General features: G+C 47.1%; 1 protein-coding gene across 1 annotated transcript in view; it reads right to left on the bottom strand.

Moving 5' to 3' along the window:
- Window positions 1-23,893, bottom strand: part of PKD1 (polycystin 1, transient receptor potential channel interacting) — a 110,941-nt gene that overhangs the window by 25,231 nt on the left and 61,817 nt on the right. Inside the window, 10 exon segments of the mRNA XM_082199312.1 lie at window positions 136-301; window positions 1,150-1,749; window positions 3,771-3,915; window positions 4,747-4,899; window positions 5,950-6,109; window positions 8,069-8,285; window positions 9,372-9,651; window positions 11,233-11,376; window positions 16,504-16,650; window positions 18,296-21,921. Of these exon segments, the coding sequence (XP_082055438.1) occupies window positions 136-301; window positions 1,150-1,749; window positions 3,771-3,915; window positions 4,747-4,899; window positions 5,950-6,109; window positions 8,069-8,285; window positions 9,372-9,651; window positions 11,233-11,376; window positions 16,504-16,650; window positions 18,296-21,921 (5,638 nt within the window).

Raw genomic sequence — 23,893 nt, 5'->3', positions numbered from 1 at the left:
ACCATCCACCTCCTGCTATATCCACTAGCGTCAGCCACTAGGCTAGCTTCTTCCATACCCCACCCACAGCAAGTTCCTTCCCTGCCTGGGAGCTCATTGTGGGCTCTTCTGCGTAGCTGCAGAGGTGTCACTTACTCAGGGGAGACAAAGAAGGTGTAGCGCCGGTGGTCGCCCTGAGGCATTCTAGTCATATCCTCCAGGTGGATCTCCTTGGAGGCTGTGCAGTTGTGCTGGTGGGTCTCAGGTGAGTGGAAGAGACAGACAGCAATGAACGGCTCCTGCTCACTGGACACATAACGGTCTTGTTGTTGGGAGGAAGAAAGGAAAGACAGGGTCAGAAAACAACTAGATGGGGGAGCCACAAGCAGCAGAGATTGCGCAATAGAGCTCTTATTCATATAGGATTGAGATAGATTAGATAGATAGATAGATAGATAGATAGATAGATAGATAGATAGATAGATGATAGATAGATAGATAGATAGATATAGATGTAATTTAACTTGAGCAGTTAATGTGCGTAACAAGCAGCCATTGTGCACATTCATAAGGCCTTCTGAGGAATGTGCACATTATCTGTCCATGGAAAGGGAGCTGAGCACATTTCCTGGTCAGTATAGACAATCTCCTTCGGGAACATGCATGAATTCTGTAAATTCTCCAGCCAATATGCATAACCTCCCAACAGGCTATAAGGAATGTGCATATCCAGACAGTACTCTGGGCAATATGAACTTTCTCTGGTCAGTATCCATGGTCTCCCAGAAGCAGAAGGCCTGAGGAATATGTAAAATAACTGTCTACTATGCTGCACATTAACCCCTCAACTTACATAACCATATCCATATATATCTACAGTATATACACACACACTTCCAGACAGGTATTAAGGGATGGGTTCTCCCCAGGCATGCAAGTTTTTAGCACAATCTACTTTGCTTGCTTGCTTGCTTATTTATTTATTTCCGCTTGCCCTCAGAGCCCAGGGCAAGGTACATCAAACATGGAACAAAGTCCAATAAACAGTTCTAAAATGCACTGGCCTAATCTCACTGGAGGAAGGACAGGAGAAATGCATACACAACAGACATTGTTAAAATTCTGGGTCCATGTAGCAACTTTGCGGAAGCCAGAAAAACCCACACTTACCATTTACAACACTGAAGGTGACCTGGAAATACAACCCTGCTTCTGCATTGTCATCCTCCACCATGACTGCTGCAGTCCCCGAACTCCTTTCCTCAATCATGACCGTCGTCATGGTGATGTTCTTCTCTCCGGGGTCCAAGACCGTCACGGCAATAGCCTTCTCGGGACCCAGGCTCCCCACCGGTATCTCTGTCCCGTTGTTGTCCTGGAACTCCATGGACGCCACCTCGGAGGAGACGCTGTAGTTGGTGACGAAGCCGAAGGGGAAAGGGTTGTAGTCCACCCGGATCATGACTTGGACAATGTCTGTCAGGTCGGAGAACGTGGCGTTGAAAGCCAAGGGGATGGAGAACTGGCAGCTGGGGTGCTCCTTGTAGCAGAGGAGGCCCAGTGGGCCAGCCCGCTTGCCCTTGGCCGTGATGTTGCTTCCCGCCAGTTCCAGGGGCTCCTCGTTGAGGACTCGAGACTTCATCAGGATGCGCATCAGGTCAGTGGAGAGGGCGTACGCCTGGGAGGCCACCTGGACGGGGCTCTGGTTATTGCACGTTTCCCGAGGCTCAGTCTCCTGGGAGACGGTGTTGACAAGGTGGATCAAGTCCCCTGCAAAGGAGCCAGAAAAGGTTAGTGTGGTCCTTACTGAGGATGGAAGTTCAATTACCATATTTTTTGCTCTGTAAGACTCACTTTTTCCCTCCTAAAAAGTAAGGGGAAATGTGTGTGAGTCTTATGGAGTGAATGCAGGCTGTGCAGCTATCCCAGAAGCCAGAACAGCAAGAGGGATTGCTGCTTTCACTGTGCAGTGATCCCTCTTGCTGTTCTGGCTTCTGAGATTCAGAATATTTTTTTTTCTTGTTTCCCTCATCCAAAAACTAGGTGCGTCTTGTGGTCTGATGCGTCTTATAGGGCGAAAAATACAGTAATTAAATCAGGGGTGGGGAACCTCAGACCTGGGTCGCCAAATGTGGCCCTCCAAGCCTCTCTGCCTGTTCCCTGGAACTTTCTCCAGGCTACACCTGTCATTGGCCCCGCTCCACACTTTCTGCAGGTGCTTTTGACTAGCTGGAATGTTTTGCTGAACACTGATAATGCCTCTTGCTTGCATGGATGGAAGATGGAAAGGTAGCGCCCTCTGTTTGTGTGTGTGTGTTTTGCCTGAAACCTTTGACGGGGGTGAGGGAAGACTCACACCCCTTACATGAAATGGTACCCTTTCATGGACTTTGTTAAGAAAGTCAAACATGGTTTTCACCTTCCTTCGACCATTGGAACATTATGGAGAGACATGTTTGTTTGATTGCCCTTCTTGGAACATCTAAAACCACAACCATCAACTGCTGTTTTTCTTTATTTATGTACAACTACTAAGCTCTGTTTTCCTTGTATGTCTTGTTACTTGAAATTAAAAATCAATTTAAAAAAGAATCCTCTGATTCTTGCTAGAATTTAAGTCCCGCGTAGAAAAATAAGAGTCTGATCCACAGCTCCACTCACTTTTCTCCCTAGCCCCATCCAACACTGGCATGTGGCCCCCAGAAGAATTCCCATGAGGGAATGTGGCCTCCAAGCTGAAAAAGATCCCTCACCCTTGAATTAAACACTGTGTTGATCATCCAGCCACAAATTTAACCTCCTGCCCTCCAGTTATGTTTGAGGGCTGAGGATGACCATAAGCAAAGATGCTGGAACTCAACCCTGATGGAGGGGAAAGAAATGCAGAGAAGCCAAGAGTGCTCAGCAGAAATCTAGATGGACCCTTTTTTTTTTTACACCTGAACCTTGAATACTGACCCCACTGGGTTTCCCTTAGGATCTCATGAACTGCATACAGTGGTGCCTTGCAAGACGAAAATAATCCGTTCCGCGAGTCTCTTCGTCTAGCGGTTTTTTCGTCTTGCGAAGCAACCCTATTAGCGGCTTAGCGCTATTAGCGGTTTAGCGGCTATTAAAGGCTTAGCGGCTAAAAGGCTATTAGTGGCTTAGCGGCTTAGAAAAAGGGGGGAAAGCGAAAAAAATCGCAAGACTTGCAAGCCCATAGGGAAATTCGTCTTGCGAAGTGCATCGAAAAACGGAAAACCCTTTCGTCTAGCGGGTTTTTCATCTTGCGAGGCATTCGTCTTGCGGGGCACCACTGTAATGACACGGAATATCGCATTCCACCACTCTCAAATTCACCAAGAAAGTAATTATGAATAAAGGCGGCTATATTCCTAACAAATGAATGTGAGGGTTTTTGTTTGCTGAAGCAAAGTCTAAAGTGTTTCTTACTCCCTTACCTCTCACTTAAAGGGAAACTATGTGCTGTTCCCTCGGGTTCTCAAGAATGGCTTTCAAAATTGAAGATTTTGCTATGCATCAAACTCCATATTGTCTACACTGACTGGCAGCAGCTGTGCAGGGTTTCAGAAAGGGAGGTTTCCCCCCAGTTCTACCTGGAGATTGAATCTGGGACCTTCTGTATGCAAAGCAGATGCTTTGCCACTGAGCTAGCCCTTCCCAGGTACTAAAGCTCCCATCTTTTACAGCTGTGCTGGTTGAGGTTGGTGGGAGTTATAGTCCAAAACATATGGAGGATGCGGGATTGGGGAAGGCTGCTTCAAAAACGAACTTTCCTGCGCACTCACCCATGATGTTGAGGATGTTGTCTGCGATGGTTGTTGGGGTCATGGTCCCTTGCATGGTCTCTCCCTGCAGAATGGCCATCATGTCTCTCAGCTTCTTCAAGGTCTTTGTCAGGCAAGCTTGGCAAATAAACTCCTTGTTGGCTACCTGTGAATCCAAGATGCAAGTTAATTGACCTTATATGTCGACCCATAAAGTTGCCAGTCCTCATGTGAGCATAACAACTGACTTCTGCAAATGGCAAACTGCTACTTGATACACAACAGTTTTCAGGCATGCACTGCTATCTTTGACACCAAACACTAGCAAATGTACTCACAGGGGCTGAGAAACCCCAGCCCATGGGAGAACCATGGACACCACTGAGCGCCTTGGAGGAGAGGTGGGATATAAATCTAACAAATAAACTTGGTGTCCTTCAGATGTTTTGGACCACAACTCCCATCAGTCCCAGTATCCTATGGCCATGCTAGCCCTTCAGCCCCAGCCCCCTCCCACTTGCTCCCCATGCCTAAGAGGCAGAGTCTTAATAGCACAAGGATGGAAGAATGAAGAAACCCCGATGGAAGAACTGTGGCAAGAAAAACTGACGGATTATGCGGAATTGGCAAAACTGACACATAGACTATGTGACAAGGATAACTCTGATTTTAAAGATGAATGGGAACCTTTTATGAAATATTTGAAGAAGCAACAAAATGAATTGGACTCTTTGGCAGGTTTTGAATAAACATTCACAAACTCTTTATTGTAATATATAGACAGATAATTTGAGGATTTTACAATTTTATAACATGCAGACAGAAATATGTGTTGAGAAACCAGAGAAAGGAGCTGAGGGAAGTCTGGGGGTGTTCTATTGGGGGGGGGGTGGAGGGGGGAAAACAATGTGGATGATGTATTTTTGTTAAATTACTGTGTTGAAATCTTTAATAAATTTTTTTTTTTTAAGAGGCAGAGCAATGCGATACCACCTACCGTACACTGAGCCAGGGCAGCTGCGATTTGCTGGATGTCATCCACAGTGGTCACATTAAGAGAAATCAGAGTTTCTGTAATGTTCCTCCGTGTCCAGGCCCGGAGACGGTCATCATGTTTGGTTTCTGGTTTCAAACGCATGGAGCACTCATACTTATATCGGGGGTGAAAAGAAAAGTATGTGAACTAGATTCTTAAGACAGTTCTTATGAGAGCCTATGTAGTGTACTGGTTAGGGTAAGATTAGGACCTGGGAGAGACCAGGGTTCCCACTCAGCCATGAATGAAAGCTCACTGATTGACACTGGGCCAGTCACTGCCTCTCAGACTAACCTACCTCACAGGGTTGTTATGGGGATTAAATGAGGAGAGGGAGAATCATGGATGCTACCCTGAGCTCCTTGGAGAAAATGATGGTATAGAAATGAAGTAAATGAATGAATAAACAAGCCATGGGCTCTCTCTTTCAGTGATAAGCAAGGAGGGAAACCTTTCCATTTCCATGGGTTAAGTAGCCATCGGGAGGGGGAAACATGTGGAGTAAGGCATGTTAGTTTCTGTTTGCCACTGAGCAGCTGCTTAGAGTCACAAGGCTCTGTTTACATTCCAGAGAAAGTCCAGGCTATTGGAAGTCTCACAGGAGACTAGAGACGGATGTGACGTTACTGGTTTCCTGTTTCCTTTGTTCCTTTGTTCAGTTGCTCTCTGCTTTCATAGAGAGAGGGTGTCCTTTCTGTCTGCGTAGCTTAGAAATAAAACTCTTTACAATGTAGCCATAAATCTTATCACTTCCGCATGCTGCTGGAAATTCTGCTTAATGGGAACGTGCCTTGGAGCCTCATCAAAGGCTCAGGTCGTTAATTATTCATCGGAGGCGATTCTGAAGGCTCGGCCGGAGGAAAATGAGGCTTTATCAGCTTGGCCGAGCGGAGATGCCGACAAGGCAATCTCACAGATAAACTGGTCCCAAGCTGTTAAGGGCTTCCTGTACTAATAGTAACATCTTGAACTTGACCCAGTAGCAAACTGTCAACCAGCGTGCGTCTCTGAGCACAGGTGTCATATGCTGACAGGTTCTCACTGCTGTCAGAATCATGTTGAATCTACTAATAATGCCTACCTACCTACCTACCTACCTACCTACCTAACAAATGTCTTGCACTATCATTCCACCCAGCCACCAAAAAAGGTGTTGCTTCATACCTCATTTAAGATGGTGATGAGAGCCAAGGAATATTCAATGACCTGTTGGGGATCGCTCTGTTTTACCAGGCCCTGCAGCACCACCTCAGTCTGGTTGGAAAGCCACTGGGGAAGGCTGTGAAATCCTTCCGGAGGGCTAGGCAGCGTGATGGCCATGGAGCTGGGAAGGAAAACAACCTCTCAGTGTCATGCAAAAATTCCCCGTGCATAGAAAAATAGAAGGGCAAGAGGGGCTTTGTGTCTTATATGCTAGCTTTTTATCTGCAGTATTATATATTAAATGTGGAACAGTGGTTCCCACCCCCCAAAGGGGAACACTGGGAACTTTGTGTGAAGATTCCTTGTGGTTTAGGGAGATGGAGTACTTCATATGGTCCTTAGCATTCTTCAATCCCTAGTTGTTTTCTTGAGGTGCACAAAAGTTAAAGGGCAGGACACACACTCCCACTCAGGCTCCTCACATGTTTTCCTCTCTACATTAAAGCCTTGTTGTGATAGATCAGCTCAGCTTCCCCAGAATTTTTCTAAGAAAGGAGCAGGGGCGTGTGATGCCAGCATGAGAAGCAGGCATCTCGTTTAAGATGAATGTTGCATTGCTCTGTTTCCAATTTGTCCCCAGCAGAAGCCCATTCATCACCACGAAGCTGTTTGTTACTGATGAGAAAAGGGTGCTGAATCCTTTCTTGAGACAAACAAATTGGACAGCGCTTACAGACACAGCCTCTCCCCTTGATTTATAAACCAACAAACTTGCATTTCAGAGAGTATCGATCTCCCACCTGCCACCCATATTATCTCAAAAGAGCTGTAAACCTGGACAAACCCTTGTCATCAGCCTTTCCCCAACAGATGCCAGGAGTTATTGTCAACTCCAAAGCATCTGAAGGGAACTGCAAAGGAAATGTTTTGTTACACAAAAATGTAACTCTTGCTCCTAAGTTAGCTAGGGGACCATGAGGCTAACTTGTTAAGCCTGGCCAGAGGTCAGTCCGGAAGGTGGCACCCTGGCTGGGAATTAAGTGTCTGTAGCTGGAAAACCTAGAAGTTTAGTGCCAACCTAGCAGTTCGAAAGCACGTCAAAGTGCAAGTAGATAAATAGGTACTGCTCTGGCGGGAAGGTAAACGGTGTTTCCGTGCGCTGCTCTGGTTCGCCAGAAGCGGCTTAGTCATGCTGGCCACATGACCCGGAAGCTGTATGCCGGCTCCCTCAGCCAATAAAGTGAGATGAGTGCCGCAACCCCAGAGTCAGTCACGACTGGACCTAATGGTCAGGGGTCCCTTTACCTTTAGCTGGGAATTAAGACCCTAGTACTTCCCTGAGGTTTTATGGGTTGGTAGATTAGAGAACCAGGAGGAAAGATGACCAGATCAAAGCGTGATCCCAGGATACAAAGGAAACACACCTCTTGCTATAATAATAGATAACTGGCTTTAGCTTGAGGGTTTTTAACTAGAGAAAGCAGATTATGTCTGACTCTTTAGCTGAGGTGCTATGAACAGATGATAAATTGGGTAAGGCTGATGCCAACTCACCCTAACTTGGAAGTCTCCAGGCTCTTGGAAACCCCTCTACAGACCTACGGGAAATTCTTTCCCAGGGATGTGGTGAGTACTCAAATAAAAACTGCTGAACATTTTGTACTAACCCATGCAAGTTTGGACTGATCCTTGAAATAGGTTAAGACTATTTCCGAGCAAACAGGACTGGGTGGGGGCATCCCTTATTATGCAAGGGGGGGGACTGGGGGCAGCAGGCTCACCTGTTGATGGACCAGTCATCCAGCCTGCCCATCTGGCTGCAGACAAAGAAATGACAAGCATTTGGAGGGGACTGAGGAAACAGTAGGGTTTGTGGGTATTTATAAGTGCTCATATGGGTTTTTGAAGTCAGCAGAGCAGTATTAGTTCGTCTTCTGTAAAAAGAACACTGTTTTGGAAAGGAAAGGCCCTTCTATGTGGAGATTTTTGTCTTAGCCATCACCTGTATTGGATTTGACATTGCTTTAACTGTTTTTAATGTGTTCAACAGTTTTAAATTTGTTTCCATTGCATTGTGGAATTGCTTCAAGATGCGCCAGTGGAAGTGAGCCGCAAATTAAACAACAGAAACAATCATCACCTGTTGAAAGCCACAACGGTTGCTCCCAGCTGGTCCTGCACCAGCACCGAGACAGACACCAGGGAGCCTCCCTCCTGGAATCCAGGGGGCAAGAAGGCAGAATGTTCGGAATGGCTGCCTTTATATACCCAGAATTCCTCACAGTGGCCGGTTCGGCAGCGGGCAGCAAGCAGTGTGTAAACCAAGGGGGTGTCTTCGTCCTCCGTATCTCTCCAGCCTGCCAACCAAATGCACAAAGTAGACCAGGGGTGACTACAGAAGGTAGATCAGGATTTACTGGATAATTTGCAATGGGTTGCTTGCAGTATTAGAGTAGACCCATTGAAAATAGTGGCCACAACTAACGTAAGGCCACTAATTCCAATGGGTCTGCTCAGAGGAGAACTTAGCTGATACAACCCAACAGATTTATTTATTTATAATAAATATTCATAAACTGTCCACTCATATGCAACACCAACATGGTGTACAGCAGGTACAATATAAAAGTTTAAGATACCATAAAGACATAATGCAGAATAGTCATAAAAAATGGCAGGCTCATCTTAAGAAAATATGAACAACTGAATAAGACTGTTGGCATAAAATGTATTCAAGAGACACTTGAAAGTGAGCAGCAAGGATGCCTGCCAAATTTCTGTGATGTAGGTGACACTGAGAATGACCAACTCCTAGCTGACACATTTTGGGCTTCTGAAACATGAACTAATGGCGCTACTGTTGGTGACCAGCATGGCTTCCAGTTGTTCAACAGAATGACTTTTCCCACCTGAATTAAGCTGATGAAATGAAGAACCCTTACAGGGTTGTTGGATAGGAAAATGGGGAGGAGGAGTATGTAGCCTACCTTGAGCTCCCTGGAGGAAAGCTGGGATATAAAAGTCATAAATAATCCTTGGATAAAGGGCGGCATATAAATTTAATAAACAAACAAAAGAATAATAAAAATGGCTCAGGACACATTCAGAGGCACCTGTTCCATAGGCCCCATAGCCAAAAACTAGCTTTAAGACAAGTCTCCAATAAGTTCAATCATCTATCTAAGGTGTGGGCAACCTTTAGCCCTGCAGATGCTGCTGAGATACAATTCTTATCTCCCCTAGCCATTGGCTACCCTTGCTGGGGTTGATGGGAACTGTAGTTTAGCAACATCTGAAGGGCCAAAAGTTCCCCACACCTAGTCTATCTAATACACTACACCGTCCCTCCTATTTCTTTTAGGGATCTATCAAACCAAGCATAATTTGCTCTCAGGTACATATTTTGAAGCTGTGTTGGACATCATCTTGCACTCTGGTCTCACCTGTGCATTCAAAATGAATCTTGGCAGTCAATGCTTGGATAGGTCCCATTGGAGACAACCAGCAGGACCCCCCAAATGGTGGCTGGTTTGGAAACAGGTCGATGGAGGCAAAGCCTTCCTCCCCTGTGGCCAGATCTGTAATGTGCAGAGTGAAGGTATAGCCCTCGCCGTCCTTCAGAGCCCCCGGCCTCAGGACCAGGTTCATTCCTCTGCTGCCGGTGGAGGTGGTCGTTCTGTCCAAGGCCAGAGTCTTATTTTTGAAGCTGTGTGCCGACCATCTCTACACAGAAAAAAGAGGCGCAGAAAAAGACCAAGGAAAGCTTCAACTTTTGTCATGTAGAAATTTTAAAAGGAATTTCTAACGTTTTCAGACTGTGTGTGTGTGTAGAGAAAAGTTACTTTCAACGTCCGGCCAAAGTTTTGGATGATCACTCAGCTCCATTCCCAGACATTTGGGCCAAGGAGAACAGGCAGGAGCCCAAACTGTCTGCTGGGAATACTTCCACCGTGGGATCCAGCTTGAGTCTCCTGCATTACATCACCTTCCAACTATTTTTTTAGAGGCAACAGAAGAACACGGGTGGGGGAGAGACTGAAAAGTCCTAGGACCTCTGCAGGGCCCCATCACTTGGTTTAAAGCAGGCTTCCCTAACCTGGTACCCTCCAGATGCTGTGGACTACAACTCCCATCAGCCCCAGTCAGCAAAGCCAATGGTCAAGGATGACGGGAGTTGCAGTTCAACAGCAACTTGAGGCCTGAGAATCATGTTCTCTACTTGACAAGGAAGTAGGATCTCTTGGGAGCTTTTGTTTATAGACCACACTTCCATAAAAACACAGCAAAGTGGTATACAGAATACAAAATTGAAGTAAGATAAATTAAAACCTCAGTAAATACTGGCTGGTAAAAAGAAATTCACATGGCAAAGGCCTGTGTGAATAATACAGTTTATAGGAAGTGTCTGAAAGAAGGCAGGGATGATTCCTGATAAACATCAATCAGCAGTGAGTTCCACAGGGCAGGGCCCACCGCACTAAAGGCTCGATCCCTAGTGAAGGCTGTCTAAATCTCAGGGATTTCCCAGAGTGCTCCATCAGGTGTGGCATTAGGAATTCAGTGAGAACTTCCATCTCATGCTCAGACTGTATATAAGTGTAAATAAAATCTGATTATCACAGAAACTCCATAAAGTCTCCAGTGGCCATCAATCCAAGGAATCCAAACCCATGAAAAGTGTTTGGACCCTGGAAAACCTCTCACCGCCTAGAGATTGGGTTGTGCTTAACAATACAGGCCACATTCACAACAGAACATTTAAAGTGCCGTGATACCACTTTAAACAGCCATGGCTTCCCTCCAAAGATTTTGGGAGCTGTATGGTGGGAAAGTGGTTGGAGAAAAAAAATTTCTCCCTCTCTCATAACACTAGAAGTTGTGGGCATCCAATGAATGCTGGAAGGCACAGGATGGGTAAAAAAAAGGAATCCTTCATGCATTGCATAGTTAAAGTATGGAACTATCTCCCCCACCAACTAGGATGGCTTTAAAAGAGGACTAGGAAAATTCATGGTAGAGAGGGCTATTGATGGCCAGGATGACTATGCTCTGTCTCCATGGTCAGAGGTGGCAATGCTTTTGAATACCAGTTGCTAGAACACACATGATGGGAGAGTGCTCCTGTGCTCTAGACCTGCTTTGCGGGTTTCCCATCTGGTCAGGATGCGGGACTAGATAAGCCAATGGTATGATCTAGCAGGGCTCTTCTTATGTTCCTAGTTATAGTGGGCACATCCAGGCACCCAATTAGCTGGCAATTGACTATGCAAGGCTGACCCCAGAAACATCCAACGGCCACCTTACCCCCTGTTTGGAATTATTTTGGCAGTTCAAGCAGGTCCCCTCCAGGTACACATAGGAGCTGCGGCTCACTTCGTAGACAGACTGGGCCTTGCAAGAGACACACTCCAGGGAGACGATGGGGACCGTCCCCTTCTTCAGTAGCACCTGGGAGAGAAAGCACAGTGAGCCCACAGAAGCAGAGGTGTCAGTAGAATCCCCCAGAGGATAACTGGAGCAAGCAGAGTCTGTGTTAAGAAGAAAGAGCAGAATTCTGAACTATGAGAATCTGAATTCTGCACCATGAGGCCCTGAATCCCACAACCAATATATTTCTTTTCTTTTCTTTTTAGGTTAACTTGTTTGTAACATCTGATTTTATTGGTAATTTTAAGGTATATTTTATGTAAACTGCTTAGAGATTTTAATCATTGAGCAGTATATAATTTCTATTAAATAAACATAAATTCTGCAAAATTAATGGATTTACATAATTTCCCCATCATTTTGTGTGATTTGTTCTGTTACTTAAAATAATCATTTTGCACGATGTAGGCTGTAATCTATAGGATGACCAGGGGCAGGGGGAAAGAGGGGCAGTCCATGTGACGTACAGGCCTAGAAGGTATTGTCTCTTACAGGACTAGGATGATTCCACGTTCATCAAAAACAACTTTCCCTAGCCTGACACCCTACAGTATTTTGGACTACAGTTCTCATCAGCCCCAGCATCATAAAACGGCTATGCTGGTTGGGGCTAATGGGAGCTGTATTCCAAAACATCTGCTGGGTACCAGTTCAGGGAAGGCTGGCATGAACAGGCCCTTTTTCACACAGCTGGAATCTACAGACAAAGAGTGATGATTTCCCAACCGCACAAGAGGGCCCTTGCATTTTGAGGTTAACATCCCCTCCATTAGTTAATACTACACAACTTGGCTCCAGGGGATTTTTTCATCAAATTTATCCCAGGCTTCACTAAATTAAAGGCAGCCAAATTTATCTTTGCTTCTGCTTCCTGCCTACATCAGATATGTTGTGTTTAACTTTCTCTTAGATGCCTTAGTCTCAGAATCCTAAGTCTATAACCTGCTACCTACAACACTTGGGAGGGACTTGTTCAGCCCATATCTCCATCTTAGAATCAACTCTGCAAGCTGACCTCATGGCTGCCTCTTCAGACTACTTTGGGAGTCCTGTTGGTTTTTATGGTTTTTCTTCATTCCACCCACCCCTAGCTCCTGCTTTGTGTAACCACTTGATGATGAAGAGTTCTGGAGAACTCAAAAGCTTTCCACACTTGTGTAACACTTTGGTTGGTCCCACTGAAGCTATTGCCCAACTGTGGATGGTTGGAGAAAGGGGAATACTGTTCACCAAGGTTTTCCTCAATTAGGCAATTGAAAACAGGACTGCTGACTGATTAAGCAAACAACACACAATGAGTCAAAAGGGCAAGTATGAAAAAGGCTTGGAAATGAGAACTGAATGGCAAATGCTTGGAATTCCCAGCTGGGTTCCACAGGGAAATGCTTTGCTAAACCCTGGCACCCCAGGATGGCCTCCACTTCCACAAAACACTTGTCTCTCCAACAGCGTAGGGAACGGTCTCATAATGAGCCAGATCATTGGTCCAGCTACCTCAATACTGTCTGCACTAACTGGCAGCATCTCTCCAGGGAATAATATAACATGTGGTTAAACTATGGAACTCACTCCCACGGGAGGCAGTGGTGGCCACCAACCTGAATGGCTTCAAAAGAAGACTGGGCAAATTCATGGAGGAGAGGGCTATTGGTGCCAAGTAGCCATGATTGCTATGCTCTGCCATGTTCATGGGAAACAATCTTACTCGGCTATGAATGATGGCCAAAGAAGAAAGCTCTGCCTTCATGGTTGGAGGCAGCAATGCTTCTGAATACCAGTTGCTGGAAACCACAGGAGGGGAGAGTTGTTCTTGTGCTCAGGTGCTGCCTGCAGGTTTCCCTTTAGGGCATCTGGGTGGCCTCTGTGAGAGCAGGATGCTGGACTATGGTGGGCCTTTGATGAGCCAGTGTGGTGTAGTGGTTAAGAGCGGTAGACTCGTAATCTGGTGAACCGGGTTTGCTTCCCCGCTCCTCCACATGCAGCTGCTGGGTGACCTTGGGCCAGTCACACTTCTCTGAAGTCTCTCAGCCCCACTCACATCACAGAGTGTTTGTTGTGGGGGAGGAAGGGAAAGGAGAATGTTAGCCGCTTTGAGACTCCTTCAGGTAGTGATAAAGTGGGATATCAAATCCAAATCCAAAAACTCTCAATCCAGAAAGCCCTTCTTAGATTATTACAAATTCTTTCCCAACCCTACCTGGAGATGCTGGGGGTTATACCTGGGGCCTTCTGCAATACAAAGCAGATGCTCTATCACTGAGCTATGGCAACTGTGAGATATTCCTGCTATTGCGCCATTATCTCCATGCAACTCTAAATAACTCCAGAAGCCAAGGCTGTCTCTTGAGGCTTCTGGCGATAATAGGCATTTTTGACAGTAGCGATAGAGCTGCGGTTTAATGTGGCAGGCTGTTAAAAGAGCACCAAAGCCCTCTCTCCGCAGAGCAAGATTGAAGGGCCCCATCTGTTCCTCCCGTCCCTGCGACAGTCAAATCATTGTTTTGCATTCATGTATGCAAGCGAGATTGTACGGAATGTCCTTGAAAGACTATCAATTTGACTTTGGTTCTTTCTGCCCCCCCCCGCACCTTCCTCTTTCCTTCCAGTCTTCAGTTTCCAAAAGAACAACACACACACATACACAAAAGGAAAGAAGGAGAAGAGCAAGAGGGAGATCAAGGCAGTAAGAATTTCCACTTGCAGACAAACGGCATCTCGGGTTGCCAAGCCTCTCCTGGAGCTGGTGATAGAAACCATAAGGTTTTTTGGCCTGCAGATTCCTTTTGCTGCTCAGTTTTGTTTTGCAGCCTACCGATAGGTGCAGTTATTTAAAAAAGAAGGGGGAAAGTGTGCGTATGTTGCCCTCCCTCTCTCCCTCTGCTTTTCCCAAGGCACCATGGGAAGAAAAGCAAAAAAGAAAAGCCTCGGCTATCAGCAAAAGGGTTCTTTTTCTCTCCTAATGTTCATATTTGTAGATGGGCAACTCTGGGCATTCCACGCCTGCCTCTGCAACCCCACTCAACACACTGGGCTATCCTAACCTATCTGGCAGCTGTCTTCCTGCAGGAGCCATGTAGCTCAGTAGGAGAGCATCTGGTTTGCATGCAGAAGGTCCCAGGTTCAATCCGCAATGGCATCTCCAGGTAAAAAAGACTGAGGTATCAGGGTTGGGGACGAGCTCCCTCTCCCCTTGAGGCTTGGAGAGACCTTTGCAGAGACAACAGTGATAGGCCAGATGGGCCAATGATTTCACATATGGCAGGTCTGTGTAGGAAGAGGATGATCCTAATGTCAATCCCTGGTAGGGCTAAGAAACACACCCTGCCTGAAAACCTGGAGAGCTGCTGCCAGTCAGTGTAAACAATACTGACTCAGTATAAGGTGGCTTCCTATGTTCCTGTTTAAGTCAGCCATTTATTCAGAACCATGAGAACTGGAATCTTACATTTTAGTGGAAGGAATATAGATGGAATATAAAAGGAATATTGACACAGCACTTGCTTTGCATACAAAAAGCTCCAAGTTCAGTTCCTAATGGTATCTCCAGGAAGGGCTAGGAGAGACTCTCTGCCTGAAACCTTGGAGAGTCACTGTAGAGGCAACGCTCCGCTTTGCGAGGGCAAACCTCGCACCAGACGTGCAACAGTATGTCAAGGAGTGTTATGCCTGCTTTCCCAGACCTTTTGCCTTCTTGGCTAGAATACAGGGTTTCCCCCCTGACCTTTTGTCCTTTCACAATTGGTTTGCTAGACATATCGCTTGGCTGGAGCATGGCGGGGAACACAGACGTAATCAAGTATCGGGGGAACATTCGAGGGAAACACCTGCTGACACGTGTACTTGCTAATGCTGGAAATGTGCGTAGATAGAAATACGTTAAGTTCAGGGTGGTTTCACTACTGTTTCCAATTACTGACTTCTGCTAATAAAAAGAGCCTCAGCAGAGCTAGCCGGCAGCTTGCTTCTGCACAGCTCACCTGCATTACTAACTCCTGTCTCATGCCATCACTTCAAGTCACTGTCTGCCAGTGTAGCCAGTACTGAGCTAGAGGCACCAAAGGTAGGACTCCACATATAGCAACTTGTGGGGGGGGGACCTTTAGGACCTGCTGCTTATCAATGAAAGCAGCACTTTCAATTTCCTTTGCAATCTTTAACATGTTTCCCTTGCTGCCCTTCTCCTGTGGCCGATGGGGGAGCTGAAGCCACAGGAGACTGACTTCACCACAGTCACACTGTGAATCTGTGGTAGAGCCAGAATGCAAACCAAGGACTCCCAAATCAGAGTTCATCCTATCCCACTTGTGCACTTTTGGGAGGAGGGGCATTTTCAGTCCAAGGGCCACATTCCTTCGTGAGCAACTTTCCAGGGGCCACATACTAGTGGTGGTACAGCGAACAGCAGTGAAATATCTATGGGAGCAGAAATCCTGGGACTTCTCAGCTCAAACTTCAGAACCTCAGAACCTCAGCCTCAGCCATGAACATGCAACCCTAGTGTGGCATAATGGTTAGAGTGTCAGACTCAGACCTTGCAGGCGAGAGTTCAAATTCCCTCTCAGTCATGAAGCTCAATGGGTGACATTGGGCCAGTCACTGTCTCTCGCGCTAATCTACCCCACAGAGTTCTTGTAAGGATAAAATGGAGAGGAGGCAGAACCATGTAAACCACCGTGAGCTCCTTGGAGGAAACATGGGATAGAAATGTAAGAACAAAAACAATAACATTACTACAGTAACAATGGTAGTGTATAGCTTACGGGCATTGCAAGCATTACAGAGAATATGTGTGAGTTTTGTTCTGGATAGCACTGCCATGATGGCTGGGGCTGATGGAAGTTGTAGTTCAAAATATCTGGAGTTGCAGAGAAAGATTTATGGAGACAGAACAAATTCTCAGATTCATCGGGGAGGCAGGTGTGTGTGGCTCTAATTCCAGGGACCTAAATGCAGTCTCAACAGAGCACCACGATCATCAGTATGGACTAGGGCCCTCCGTGGCTGTTCACACAATTAAGTACCAGTGGAGGGGCATTCTCAAGGAGAGTATGAGTCTGCCTTTCCCTATTGCCCTGAAGAAACCCACAACGGCAGTACAGGAAGGTACTGTTTGAGGATGAAGAACAGAGAGGACTCCATGACACTAACCGTTTGATTTGTAGCTTCAGGACTCATCCCCGTTTTCCAGACGGCAAGGTCGAATGTGTACTCCACATCTGCTTCCAATATGGATCGGGAAACGGTAACGACTCCCCCTGTGGCAGTGAAGTTGAGTGCACACCCCGCAGATGAGCTCTGTTGCACACAAGGAAACAGGGAGGAGGAGGGCAGAGGAGACATTCAAAACCTGCCTTAAAACAGAAGGTCAGTCCTGTCCTGAGGGTCTGAGACCAGAACCTGGGTATATGTCAAACTTCTTCCTGTTCTAGTACCCTCATCTTGTTAAAACAGGCTGCGCCAACCATGGCAGGGCTGGCTGGAGCTGATGGGAGCTGTACTCCAAAATCTTAAGGGCACCAGGTTGGCATGCCAAAGGAAAGAGGGGAAGTGAGTAAGAATAAATGCAACTTCCACACCTACAAATGGCCTCCGATGGCCAAACTTTTGGGTTGCTTTTCTTGTAGGGCATACTTCAGGGCAAAATATGTGTGCCGCCAAAATACAATTTTGGAACAGTCATGAAAGATAGCAAAATAAAGATGGTGTGAACCAGGGCAGGTGAGTGTCCCTGCACTGTCCTGGGGCTCTGTTCCTAAAATTGGGGAAGGGAAGTCAAACATTTAAACCGAGGGTGTTTAATGGGAAAACACCACTGCAGTCTAAAGAAAAAAACTTCTTCTTTGTGGGGTGGGAATCCAATGCACAGGATAGGAAATACCTGGCTTGTCAGCAGAACAGGTGGATCTCACGATTGTAGCTGATCCCAAGCTGAACCTGAGACAGCAGTGTGATGTGACTGCCAAAAAGGCTAATCTGATTTGGGAGTTGGTTAATCAAATTATGGTTTCCAGTGCATAGGAATCAATCACCTAGGGATGAGGTGGGGGCTCTCCTTGATCTAGCTGGATTTTCTGCATTGAGCAGGGGGGTTTAGATGATCTAATAAACCCCCACCCACTTGCATCTCTAGAATTCAGTTTTACACCACATACATGCCATACATTTAAATTAAATTTTGTCCACACCTCCCTTCCCCCCCAAAGAACACTGGGAACTTTAGTTTACCCCTCAAAGAGCTACACCCCCAGCAACCTGAACCATCTACAACTCCTAATATTCTTTGGGGGGAGGGAATGTGCCTTAAATATATTGTGTCAATGCAGCCAGTCTTGAGCTCAGCAAGCCTTAAGCCAAATCCAGTTGCTGTGCCCCCCCTCCCAGTTGCCAATCCAAAAAGCAAAACACAACAAGGCAGAAAGAAGGGGAGAATGGGGACATGGGGTCTCAGCTCACAATGCCCCTCCCCCTTCTCAAAGTACAGATCTCCTGCAGCACTAGTTCCAGACCAGGCTTCTAAGTCTTTAAAAGGTAAAGTTACCAAGACCATTAGGGTTCTGGCGTTGCAGCGCTCATCTCGCTCTATAGGCCGAGGAGACGGAGTTTGTCTGCAGACAGCTTCCAGGTCATGTGGCCAGCATGACTCTGGAGAACCAGAGCAGCGTATGGAAATGCTGTTTACCTTCCCGCCAGAGCGGTACCTATTTATCTACTTGCACTTTGACGTGCTTTTGAACTGCTAGGTTGGCAGGAGCAGGGACCGAGCAACGGGAGCTCACCCCGTCGTGGGGATTTGAACCACTGACCTTCTGATTGGCAAGCCCTAGACTCTGTGGTTTAGACCACAGCGCTACCCGCGTCTAAGTATTTAGAATGATGGAAATTACCCAAAAGTGCGCCCCCACTCAGCTGCTCCTTCACTCAAAGCCCAGGGCTTGCTTACCTTGGAGGAAGACATACAAGACCACTGATAATGTAACGGCGTCTGTTCCCAGTCTTCTAGGTTAGGGTCATACGATTTCTCCCCATCCAAGATCAGGTCCCGGGTGCTGGACCACACACGGTACGATCCTCCATCAATGATGGGCACCAGCTTGTTAGGCGTGACAGTCACGTTTGCGAAAATGCTCTTGGACAGTGGTGTGTCTCCGAAAGAGACCAGGAACTTAAAGCAGTAGGTGCCCAGGTCGAGCGCCAGCTTGGGGATGACCAACTGCGGCCGGCTCACGTCTACGTTGGACAGGAGGACTTTGTCAGAGGCGCCCAGTTGCAGGCAGCTGGGGGCTTTGTAAATCTCCCACACGTACTTGGTCTGGTACCTAGTGCAGCCCCGCAAGTCAAGCTGGGCTTCCAAGTAATTCTTCTGCGACCGCTTCATGACCACTTGCCCAGGTAACGCCAACTCAGCTTCTGGCTCTTCGCATTCCAGCACCTGGACTGTGATGGTGAGCTGGGCAATGGAGAAGCTGATGAGGTTGGAGGCGTTCACTTCCACCAAGTAATCCCCATGCCTTAGGAAGGTATGGCTGGCGGATGGCACCCTTGTCCTTTGAGCTGGAGAACCATCTCCAAAGTGCCACCAAAAGGCAACTTGCCTTGCGCTGGGCAGCACAGACACCTCAAACGTTGTCGTCCGGTTAGCAAAGGAGCTGACAGGCAGGAGGGAAAGTTGTGTTATGATGTCTTGGACTTCTATCACAATGGTTATGTTCAAGCTGCCCAGACGGTTCCAAGCGGTGAGATGGAGCTCCAGCCGACCTGCAGCTTCCGGGGTATAAGAGATGCTTCGGCCTTCCACGCGGACCTGGGAGCGCCTGTGGTCTCCCTCCAAGGAGAGCTGCCACAAATATGACACCCGCGAGCCACTGTCAACCTCAGCTGTGAAGCGCCTCTCTACTCCAACAGGCATGCCTTGCTCACAGCAGTCTGCGACCTTCAAGCCATGGATGGCCTCCAGCACCACAATGAGGACTTCCGTGTAGTCCACACTGATGTGGTTCTCTGCAGTCACCCTTACTAAGTAATCTCCAACCTGGGTGAATGTATAGGTGAAGCTGGAAGAGTTGAGTGCCATGGAGTGGTTCCCGCTGACACTCATCTTATAGCTCACAGAGGAACCAGAAGCCATCCCAATGACAAAGTTGACCTCTTCCCCAGGCTCCAGCACCTCCTTGCCCACAGTGAGTTTTAGGCCCTGAATTGGGTCTTCCACGGTCACGCTGTGGCAGGCCACATCCCAGCTGACATCGTTGGAAGCATTTAAGCAGACGGAGAAGACTCCAGGTGAGGGGAATGTCAAGGCCACTCTTTGCCCACATATGGTGGTGTTCAGTAGCTTCCAGGTCCAAGCTACGTCCGAACCCCTTTCCAGCTCCCCAGAGAAGTTTACCTCTGAGCCTGACTCAACATAGCCAGTATAATTCAGCCTCACAGTCCTGATCCTCACCCCTATGATGGGCTCCTGAATGTACACCACAAGCGTTGCGTTGGCAGAGCCAAATTTGTTCTCTGCCACAACGGTAACAACTTTGGCACCAGGACTTGGGAAGGAATGTGTGATAGCAGAGGAGGCAGTTTGGAGAAAGAGACCATCTTCCAGGTACCAAACATACATCAATCCAGTCCCAGCAGTGACACTCGTACTTATGTTCACAGAAATGTTGACCGCAGCAGGGTTGGGGGAAGCGATGGGCTTCAAGACACCAACCTGCTCAATGAACTCCACTGTCTTGTTCACTGTTGAGCTCCCCAGCATATTTGTGGCTTTCAGGTGGATGACGTAGACCCCTGCTTCCAGGACAACCAGGGAGAAGGTCTTCCCTGCAGAAGTCTGCACAGGGTGGTTTTCCTTCAGGAGAGTCCAGTTGTAGGAGATGTTGGTGCCATCCCTCACTGCCGCCTGCATCTGGAGCGTCTTGTTGGTGGGGAAGTAGGTGTCATCCATGAGGTCGCCACCGGCAATGTGAAGCCCTTCGATCTGCTCCAAGACATAGATGAAGATGCTGTCCTGCAGGCACCCAATTTCATTCTCTGCAGTCACGATCACATTGAATGTCCCAATTGAACGGAAAGTGTAGGAGATGGTGGAGTAGCCGGGGATGGGGGTGCACCTGTCACACAAGATCCAGGAGTACCGGGTAGCAGTGCCAGCCAGGAGGGTGGCTGTGAAGCTCACAGAACCATTTAGAGGCACCACCGTCCTGCTGGCATTGATGGTCAGGCCTTGGAGGCGCCTCTTCACTGTCACATTAAGCCTTGCTTCACGGAAGCTCACATTGTTCCAGCCCGTCAGGGTGATGGCATAGGTGCCGCTCTTGTTGTAGGAGTGGGTGATGAATTTCCCCAGCTGGCTCATGCCATCCCCAAAGTACCACAGATAGCTCACGTTGGTCCCGCTAGCGTTGGCAGAGAACAGGTAGACTTGGTTCAGTTCCAAAACCTTTGAGCCGTTGGACTCAATCCTGATGACCCCAACCGGCTCTTGGACTTCCACAAACACTGAGTCGTTATTGAAAGATACGTTGTTGCAGACTGTCACTGTGACCAAGTAGACGCCGGGGGCTTTGTAGGTGTAACTAACTTCCGTCCCACCAAACCGAGTGGATTCGTTTGTCCCAAAGTCCCAGAGGTAGCGATAGGGGTAAGGGGGTAAAGCTGTGACTTGGAACTTGCTTTCGTTGCCCAGTCTCACGAACTGTGGCCTTATGAACAGCGAGACGTTGGTGACCTCTGGCTCCACACAGACCTCGGTGTAATAATGAGCTTTGTTGACCTTGCTTGAGAGGACCAAAGAAAGGTGAAAGGTGCCACTGCGGGTGAAGTTGTGCCTCACTGTTGGGTCCCCATTCACAGTGACGTTGGATGACCCATCTCCAAACGTCCAGTCAAAAAGGTAGTCCTCTGGGTTACCAGAAACATAGGCAGTGAGTTGTACGTCGGGATGCTCTGGGATACAAGCAGAAGGCTCGATCTTCAGAACCATCAGCACAAATATCCGGACAGGAACTGCTTGGGAAACGGAGTTGACTGGATTCGTTGCTGTGACGTTTACCGTGCAATTCATCTCCTTTAAATAGATGTGCATCACGGATGCCACGGAACTGTTCACCACGGTCCCGTCACCCATGTCGAATATCCACAGGATACTGTCCCCTGTTTCCACAGAAGCGGTGATCTCTACTGGCGTGCGGAGCTCCATTGCTTCCTCCAGAACCACCTGCAACCCGCTAATCTCTTCAAAGACACGGTAACTCTGGAATGTTTCTACAGCACTAATGGTGTTGTTGGCTCTCAGGCTGACGTTGTACATCCCCTTGTTGCTGTAGGTGTGGACTATCGCCGGCAGGCTTTGAACAGACGCCACAGAGCCATCCCCAAAATCCCAGGTGTAAGAGACCCCATAGCTAGAGGGCAGGGGGACAGCTTTGAAAGTGACAGGGCGACCAGCAACCAAGACATCTGCATCAACTTCCAGGGTCACTTCCATCAGGTAAGTATAGATGTGGACAGGAATCGTGTAGGTCAGGTTCTCAAATTCATTGGATACTAAAACACTCAGGATATATTCACCTGCATTTGTGACCAGGCCGGGGAGAAGGGGGCAGGGGGAGAGAGGTGGAGAGGGAGAGGGAGAGGGAGAGAAATGAGTAAGAACTTCCCACTCCTGTGGTTTCTCTCTTTGAACAATATGTGCATATTTGGTAGATGAAAGATAAGCAACTGTGAATTGCTTACTTTTCAGGATGTTTTGGTTTGCATCTTAATAATTTTTTTTAATTTAAAAAATCTGTACTGTTTTTACTGCTCTGTTGCATGATGCTCTGGGCACCTTTAGTTGGAAAGGCAGGGCAACAGCAACAATATTTCATTTCGTTTCATGGAGAAGGGGAAATCTGTCAATTTCGGTTTCTCTCAGTTTCCCATTTTTCCAATCTTATGTTATCCAGATCCGTTTGGAAACATTTCCACCTCATGAAAATCCATCAGCATTTCAGTGCTAATTTCTCCCACTATACAAATCTTTCTATAAAATCTTGCCTAATATGCACATTTTTATATAACCATTTCCCCTAATACAACCAACTTTTGTATGCTGTTTCCAGTAATTGTACTTCAAAATTCAGAGAGGTGAATTTCTGAGGATGGCCGAGTTTCAGTTCTAATATTATTTCAGAAAGGATAAATTAGGTAAGGTTGGTTGCCATGAAGGGAGAACTGAATTGATTTTCTTCCCCATCCCCCCATCTTTCATGTCAGAGGACAGGACCGAATGAGGAACACCCAGCACTACAGAGACTGTCTTTCAGAGTGGAATGAGAGAACAAATCAAGCAAAAGTACCTCATCTGCACCAATTGCTCTTAGAAACACAGAATCCGGAGCACATTGGTTTCACTTGCCACACAGAGCGTATGCAGATTTGAATGTTATCAGATAATTTCATTCTGCGTATTCATTTATTTATACCATTTTGTGCTTGATGTTCAAAACATCATGCATAGAAAACCTTATAAGAAGAACAAACAAGAAAAACTTAAAATAGCAGCAGGAGAAATCCTCAGAACATAAATAAGTTCCCAAGCGGTCCCCAGAAGAGGCAGGTCTTGCAACTCCCTTCTAGAGGCCTGAGATGTGCTCTAACATCCCTGGAAAGGCAATTATCACAAAAAAGCTCCTTAGCTGGTCAGTCAAATGACAAACACACTGGTTTTGTGTGACAATCCCTGTTGGTTTGGCGGGTTCTTCCTCATGCAGGAACCTTTCTTATAAAACCCCCACAGTGCCTGCTAATTAATGGCAAACTATATGACAGTCACGATAACTTGGGATCAGACACCACATTCATGATATATAATTCCTGAAATATAAAATGTTGCAATTGGCGCTGTATGGTGTCCTACATCTCCCACGCCATGAGAGAATTTGGGGGAGGACTCCTACCGAAAGAGGACAACTTGCCTTCCAAAGACCATCCATCAATGGGACTTTCATACAAGGCCATTATTCACCACACTTAATAGCAACCAGTTGGCTAACTACTTCTTGCTGAGGTCAACCTGACCTCCCACAGGGATGGAACACAGAGGAGAGTACCAGAAGTAGTTCAAAAATGCCAAGGGAGAACATTGGGGAGAGGCAATCTCAAAGGAACTTGCTTTGTAGAGCCACTGAGTGCTGTCTGCGCACACAAGAAGCAGCAACCGGAAAAGCGGAAGGGGCCACAAAATGAACTCTGGGAGTTGGGATAGCTCAGTCGGTAAAGCACGAGACTTCTAATCTCTGGGTCATGGGCTTGAGCCCCACGCTGGGCAAAAAGATTCCTGCATTGCAGGGAGTTGGTCCAGATGACCCGCGTGGTCCCTTCCAACTCTATGATTTTATGAATTCCCAGCTGCTTGTTGGGCCCATTTGTGTGCTAATAGTAGTCAGATACTTAGCTGTGATTCCTGCATTGCAGGAGGTCCATTGAAGGGACTTTGGGTCCCTCCAAAGTCTACAGTTCTATGGCTATGATTTGCATCTACACAGAAAGTAGAAACTGT

This window comes from Podarcis vaucheri (genome assembly GCF_965113315.1).
Source record: "Podarcis vaucheri genome assembly, chromosome: 14".
Taxonomy (NCBI): Eukaryota; Metazoa; Chordata; class Lepidosauria; order Squamata; family Lacertidae; genus Podarcis; species Podarcis vaucheri.
This window is presented reverse-complemented; position numbering and strand designations above follow the sequence as displayed.